Below are 7564 nucleotides of genomic sequence, written 5' to 3' on the forward strand. Positions count from 1 at the left end.
GCTCTGGAGGGTTTCAATGCCCGTCAAGAGACGTACACGGATAGGTAGCCGATCATGGAGTAGCCCCCGAGGGTTTCATGCCCGTCGAGAGGCGTACCGAAAAAGGTAGCCGATCATGGTGTAGCCCCCGAGGGTTTCATTCCCGTCGAGAGGCGTACCCAAAAAGGTAGCCGATCTTGTGAAGAACAAGTCGGAAAAGGTATAAGTCACTTAGCTTGATTCGTGGACGAATATCGACGAAACCATGGAGCTCGTTGATGGAGCTGCGACGACTTGTTGATGAAGCTCGACTAGTTGGAGTCGATTCCGACTAGTTTTCAAGTCGAGACGAGTAGTTGATGTAGTCGTTGGCGGGCCGCCGATAGTCCTCGCGAAGTCGAAGTAGTCGAACTCGTTGCTGCTGCGAGCGGATATTGCGGCACAAGCCAAAGTTGAACCGGGTCGTCGAGGTCGGCGGTCGCGGTGCATCGACGTTGCAGCGTGAGGTGAAGTCGAGCCGAGTAGTCGAGGTCAACGACAGTGCGTTGATGATGCAAACCAACATGCGGCACCTCCAGTTGCGGTGGAATCTCATCGCAGAGTCACGACACGGCGCTGGGTTGGCTTGCTATGACCCTTCTTCGCTGCCACCAACAGCCTCGTGCCATCCTTGTCTATGAGAGCTCCGCCGGCAAGCTCCGCATGGATGAGAATACCATGCATAGATCACGTTAGCAAAGATAGATTACTATAACAATCCCTGCTAGTAACAGCCACTGATTGTATCCAATATAGGAAAAATAGAAAAGGAATCTTTCCTGTTCAATACGTGTAGTATGTGCTCGGTGATCCATCTGCCATCTGCTGTTGCTGAGTCACCAGTTGTGCCTCCTCCTGGCGCGCCAACTGTCGGTGTTTTACCGGCTGCCCACCGAAGGGTATATCTAAGGTGGTAAGTTTAGGTGAGGAGACGGCGAGATCAGGAACTTGAAGGTGCAAGGAACACAAGATTTAGACAGGTTCGGGCCGTGAGGTGCGTAATAATCTACGTCCTGTATGGTGGTTTGTATTCCGTTGGGTGTAGAATCATCTGTTTTGAGGGGGTCCCTGCCCCCCCTTATATATCCGGGAGGTCAGGGTTACATGATCCTAACCGACACTAGCCAAGGAATCGTACCAGAATATATCTCGAGTAGATTCCTTCTGTATCGACTAGCTTTATCTCCTACTCAAATGAGTAGAAAACAACTTAAATAAGAGATAAGATAGGCTTTATCTCTTAACCCTGTTTAAACTACGTTATGTGCACAGTCCCGTGGCCCCGGGTCTGACAACACTCCTTCTATTTCTCCAATTTCTCCATAAGTTTTTTAATTTCTTTAAAACCTTTCTTTCCAAATTCTTTTATCATGAATGCTTTATGTTGCTCTTCTTCATCATCAAAATCATTTTGTATACTACTAGATATGGTGGAAGGATGAGAGGAGGAGGTGGATGATTCTTGTACCTTAGTCCCTCTTGCCATGAGACAAAAAGGTGCATCATCTTCATCATCGGAGATGTTGTTGAAGAGTTTCCTTGAAGACTTTGGTATGGCTAGAGTTGCCATACCCCCATGATCAAAGTCTTCATAACTAGACTCCCACTCTTGACCAACAAGAGCATGACCTTGATATTTCTTCTTGTAGTTCTTGCTCTTCTCCTTGTATCTCTTCTTGTCCTTTTCTTTGTTCTTCAATTGTGGGCAATCGGCAATGTAGTGACCCACTTCTTTGCACTTATAATATTTTCTTTGTGATGGCTTCTTCTTGTCATCACCACCTTTCTTGTAGTACTTCTTCTTCATGAACTTCTTGAAGTTTCTCAATACCAAGGCCATCTCTTCATCGGCGGATCCTTCATCACTTGAATCTTTCTTTCTTGATTTTAGAGCCTTAGGACTTGATTCAACCTTGTCACTTGAGCTAGCATTGAGTGCTACATTCTTGTTCACTTTGTGACTAAGTGACTTGGCCACATCCCTCTCAACCAACTCTTGATGAAGGATTTCACCAAGAAGTTGATTAGGTGTCTTAAACTTGAATTTTGGGAACTCTTCTAATCATTGTTGCAAGAGTAGGGTTCCTTAGCGCGAAGGCCCTAAGCAACTTCTTTACCACCTTGTGAACTTCCCATTTTGTGCTTCCAAGAGATCTAATGTCCGATACAAGGACCATTAGTCTATCATACATTTGCCTCACGGTTTCTTCATCATGCATGACAAAGTTCTCTAGCTCTCCTTGCAACAAATTCATCTTGCCTTCTCTAACTTTATCGGTACCCTCATGAGCTTCTCTTATTGTGTCCTAAATTTTCTTGCCTATTTCAACATTGCGGACTTTGTTGAATTCTTGGGCACAAAGGGAACTTGTGATGACCCTCACGGCTTGCGCATTGTGAAAATAGTCTTGAGCTTGTTCGGCCGTGGGTACACCGTTTGTAGGAGGAGTCATACCTACAACCACAACTTCCCAAATAGAGGGATGAAGCCCGTAGAGATGCATTTTCATATCATAAGACCACTTGGGATAATCCATCCCATAAAAGAAAGGAGATTTTACCAAGTGAACTGATTGAAATTGAGAAGTAGGATATTGAGATAAAGTATAGTTATGAGGAATTTGATTTAACCCGAAGAAAGGGTGCTTCTCGCTTTCTTCCTTGATTCGCTTCATCATCAACTTCTCGGTCTTCTTCTCAATTTTGGCCTTCATCTTCTCTTTTCTCCTTCTTCTTGCTTCCGTTGTCTCACCCTCGCTTTCATCACTTGAACTTGAGTTAGCATGATAAATGGAGGGTGGATGGCTAGCTTGCCTGAAAGGATTTCCGGCACAATCTAATCCGGTACCAGCATCGACTTGAGCAGCGACGGTTGCGGCTGCGTAGGCACCATCCCCAACTATAGACATCTTCGTATCCCTTAGCGGTTAAGACTAAATCAAAGATACGGTTAAGACTAAATCAAGAGATTAAGCTCTCATACCAATTGAAAGGATCTTGGTGATGCCTAGAGGGAGGGGGGTGATAGGCGTACCTAAAAAACCTAAAAAATTCTTCGCACCAATTAAATGTGTCGGAACTTCCGATAAAACCAAAGTTCTTATAGGAAATTCAAAATTAAACTTGAATCTGCAGAACCTAGCTGAATCAAAAGTTGCACAATGATACTAGGAGACTTCTGCAGATGATCTTCGTAAGCACAACAACTCAAGTAATTAGATCGGCACAAAACAAACTCTAATTCAATAAGAACTAAATAAATACAATAAGTACAAGACACAAGAGATTTATTCCCGAATTACACTTCTACTAAGGAAGCTACATCTCCGGTGAGGAGCTCACAAAGAGCCGGGTCTTCCACTAACCCTTTACCTCACTCAATCAACCACAAAAGAGGATTGAATCACTTACTATGAAATCCACAAAGGATAGGGTAATACAAACTTCTCAGGGCGTATACACACGAGAGGACGCTCCATGGGCGACACCAAACCGTCTAGAAGCAAGCTTCAAGAGTAATAAACGCGAATAAAAGGATGAAGATGCTTAAAGTGCTCTTGAGATGAACTTGGCTGCCCTTTCACTTAAAAGGTTGAGTTTCACACCTCAATCTTGCTCTCACCCAATTCCTAGCTCAAATCAACTAAAATATTAGCTCAAGGAAGGATTGGGAAGGAGTAGCAAATGCTCTTGGAGGTGTTTGTCTCGGGTTAGGTCAGCAGCAAATGAAGGAGGGGTTGAGGGGTATAAATACCCAAGCCCTAAAAACTAGCCGTTAGTGCACTGGTTAAGTGATTGTCAGAACTTCTGACATAGTGTCGGAACTTCCGACCATTTAAAAACAGCTGAGGACCCCTTGTCGGAATAATTCAGCTTCTTCCGACAAGTGTTAGAACTTCTAACATAGGGTCGGAACTTCCAACACACACTAAAACAATCAGAAAACTAGGTGCACAAGTGTGTGATTTTGTGTCTCTCCTTAATGGTTAGCATTTTAAATAAGCACTTTGACAGCTTCATGCTATCCATTCGCATCCCTCTTAATAGTACGACGTTTCCTAACTCAAATTCAAAATATAAAATAAGATCTTCTTTTAATTCCAACACCATCCTTTAAGCAAATTTGGCGTGTTTTCTTGCTCTTTTTTATTTCATTGAATTTTAACCTGTCCATAACTCGATAAACTCATTAGCTCCTTAATTTTGTATGTCATCAACACCAAAACCCACTTAGGAGGCTAAATGCACTTTCAAGGTCAACCTGTCCTCCCTCCGCGGGGTTACAGTCCCCTTTGCTATGGCAGCAGGGTGCCACTATTCTACCTGCCCTTCCTCGTGAAAAGACAGGGCGAAATGTCATCATGATATGGCCGGAACGCCCCCCGTCATGACAGAGTGGCCGGATAAGGTGCTAGGAATAGGGCGTGATAGCCCTACCGTACCTATTGAAACCCCCACGACCGCTGAACGACGGAGCATAACGCGCAGGGACAAGACAAGACGCTTGCCCCACGATGCAGGACTTGGACGGTGGTCACCGGAAGACTTCGACTGACGGGATGTGAAGGCCCGACTGACGAAGCTGACGACCCCGACCGATGGGGTCTGGAATCCTTTCTTTCTATCCTCACACCCTTAGCTCCCCTATAATAGAGCCTCCCTTGGACTATAAAAGGGAGGGTCTTCCACCTAGGAAATAAGGCAGACAAATCAACAAATTTGATCTCTTGATAGATCTAAACCATAGCATTCGCTAAAAAGCTTGTAACTTCCCAACTCTCACGAGCTCCTAGGCTCAAGTAATACATCCGACTAAACCCTGACTAGACGTAGGGTATGATTGCCTGGACCAGTATAGATCTTAAGTCATTGTTTGCTAGGCCATATCCGATTATGACGCGCGATACACATTTCGAGTAGGTTTTGCTGCCGCTATTTTCGGAACCAACAGATCTTGACCTAATTTATAACCCACGACAATCAGGATGTATAAGGGAGTCGTGGGGGTACCCATAGAAGACGAACCACCTCATCCAAAAACCCTAGCCATTCAATATAATTAAGAACACATGACATAGGGTACAGCCGTCCGAACCTGGCTAAAACCTTGCGTCTTGTGTTACCAGGCCCGTCGTATGGGCGTACAGCCGAACCAGATGTGCAGCCGGTTCGGCTGAACAGGGCCCCCAAATTCAAGATTAGCAGCTTCTATCAATATTTGGTCCATGTTATTTCCTCCTGGTTGCCTGTTGCATTACGCGAGCTGGGTCCGTCGTTCTTTTTCCACAGCCACAACAACACGTCGTCTTCTCCTCGCACGATCGCGCGACTAGGGCAGCGGCACGCCATCCGGGAGTAGCCGATTGACTGCCATGGCTGCATGGGCGAGGCCCCCTCCACAGCTCTGTCCGCTGCTCCAAGTGCAATGATGCCTGCGGCTTGCTAATCAAGCAATCGTGACCCTTTCCTATTGGCTGGACGTGCACGTGCTCAAGCTAATCTTCAAGCCGTACATACTACAAGTCGAGGTATTTCTTTTTATTCATTTGATGGATGATGAATTGATCAATTGATATTTGTTCATTTTATTCAATTGTGTTCCACAATGACACAAGAAAGGCTTAATGACTTGGCTATGATAGCACTTGAGAGTGACATGTTGTCAAAAATTGATTATGAGTCTATCATTGAAAAATTCATTTCAAGAAACATGAAAAGAATAATGCTGGTCAAGTAAAGATTATGCAACCAAGATTAAATAGGTATGACTCTTGATGATTGTCATTGCTATGTAATATACTATATTATATTTGTTATTTTCTTGTTCTATTTTACTACTCCCTCCATCCTAAATTACCAGTCATTTTGAGTTTTCTAGATTCATAGACTTTCCTATGCATCTAGATATAAATATATATGTAGATACATAGAAAAACTACATATCTAAAAAATCCAAAATAACTAATAATTTGGGATTAAGGAAGTAATATAGTAGGCCTCAGCGGGACGGCCCTGTGTGTTACCATCAAGTTCTTGTCCTTACGATCTCCCTCACCTCAAACTACAACTTGAGGATATCTCGGATTGACTTGCAGGAGTACAAATCCGACACCATGACTACAGAAATTCTAATCAATCTATAACATTCATAGATTGAAATAAGAATATTAGAATAGTATATATCATAAACTAATAGAAGAAGGCACACGGGTCACTAATGATTCGGAACTCATGAACTGCATTACAAAGAACGATTTCATATCACCTATATCATTGCCTTCTACATAGAACGATATTGGCACTCATTAATGACATCTTTTCAATACTGTTTAAGTGGCATTATTGAACTCATTATTATACCAACCTGCCATTTGGCATCTGAAATAACCCCATATTCATATGTGTATGTATTGTATTTTGAACGATGTTGTAAAATAACGGAAAATACAACATAAATATGCAACATTTGTACAAGCTTAATTTGGACAATGCAAGGATTCCACTATTGATGGTTGTTAAGTAAAAATTATGACCATCAAAATAGGCAATCAATGTCAACTAATTCTGTTTTTGATGTCTAACACTCCAATATAAAGCAATAAGTCCAAATTCCATGTCTAAATCGCAAAAACTGTCAAATAGCTTAAGTGTGCCGTCAACTTAGCCATGTTTGACTAGTTATTAAAATTAATTTTTACTAAATACTTCCCTTTTGGTCAACACTAAATTGTAGTACAATTTAGTATATACTTTAATCCAGAGGTGTTTGTTGCCTTAGCAAAATCTGGCCAAATTGTTTTTAGCCTCAAATGAAATGTCTGATCCCAAATTTTCCGCGACAACAACCCCTAAAATGCATGCGCGAGCTTGTGTTGGTTGGGTAGGATTAGGCCTCGCCACCTGTCAGATTGCCGCTGGTGAGTGACCGCTGGTCAAAGGTCAAAAACTTACGGTTTAAACCACAGACAATGCAGAATTGACTCCAGCCCACTTGCTAGTGACTCAAGACATAGAGTCGGTAGAAGGGAGCTCAGTAGCAAAGGATGATTTTTTGTGCAGCTCCCTACCAGCCTTGTATAACCCAGTGGGCAGGGTTACAATTCAACTATGGCTATCCCCTAATCGGTTATAAAATACATAGTCCGACTAGATTACAACAGAATACATTCCAACTAGAGTCTATGAAGAGATCTAGATGTTAAACTATTAGGGTCACTGGGTGTTAGATCATACGGTATTTTCCATTAACCTTGGGATAAATAACATGGTTTACATCTAGATGAGATTAACAGAGAGAGAGAAGGGGGGAGCGAGGTATAGACCGTCGGGCTTCGAGGTTGTTGGAGTCCATGGCGATGATGTCGATGTCGGGGAGGCGGCGCTGACGAGGTGTAGTGGATGCAGGGATGGTGGCGGATGTCGAGGATGCCGGCGTCGAGGGAGAAGAGGTGGCGACGCGGTGCAGAGGATGGTGAGCTTCCCGCCACTTCAGCGCTCCCCAGCAGATCGGTTAGGGTTTTTGTCGGTGGGGTTTTAGGGCACGGCG

The 7564-nt window shown here is 43.5% G+C and overlaps 1 protein-coding gene across 1 annotated transcript; it reads right to left on the bottom strand.

Moving 5' to 3' along the window:
* Positions 1-1321: 1321 nt before the first annotated feature.
* LOC112890482 lies at positions 1322-1858 on the bottom strand. The gene has a single exon (XM_025957366.1). The coding sequence runs from the start codon at positions 1856-1858 to the stop codon at positions 1322-1324; it is 537 nt and encodes a 178-aa protein (XP_025813151.1).
* Positions 1859-7564: the final 5706 nt, after the last annotated feature.

The sequence above is a fragment of the Panicum hallii genome, chromosome 4 (genome assembly GCF_002211085.1).
Source record: "Panicum hallii strain FIL2 chromosome 4, PHallii_v3.1, whole genome shotgun sequence".
NCBI classification, from domain to species: Eukaryota; Viridiplantae; Streptophyta; class Magnoliopsida; order Poales; family Poaceae; genus Panicum; species Panicum hallii.

Bases quoted from the DNA above. Each gene is read 5' to 3' on its own strand.
- LOC112890482 (XM_025957366.1), bottom strand. From the start codon at position 1,858: ATGGCCTTGGTATTGAGAAACTTCAAGAAGTTCATGAAGAAGAAGTAC.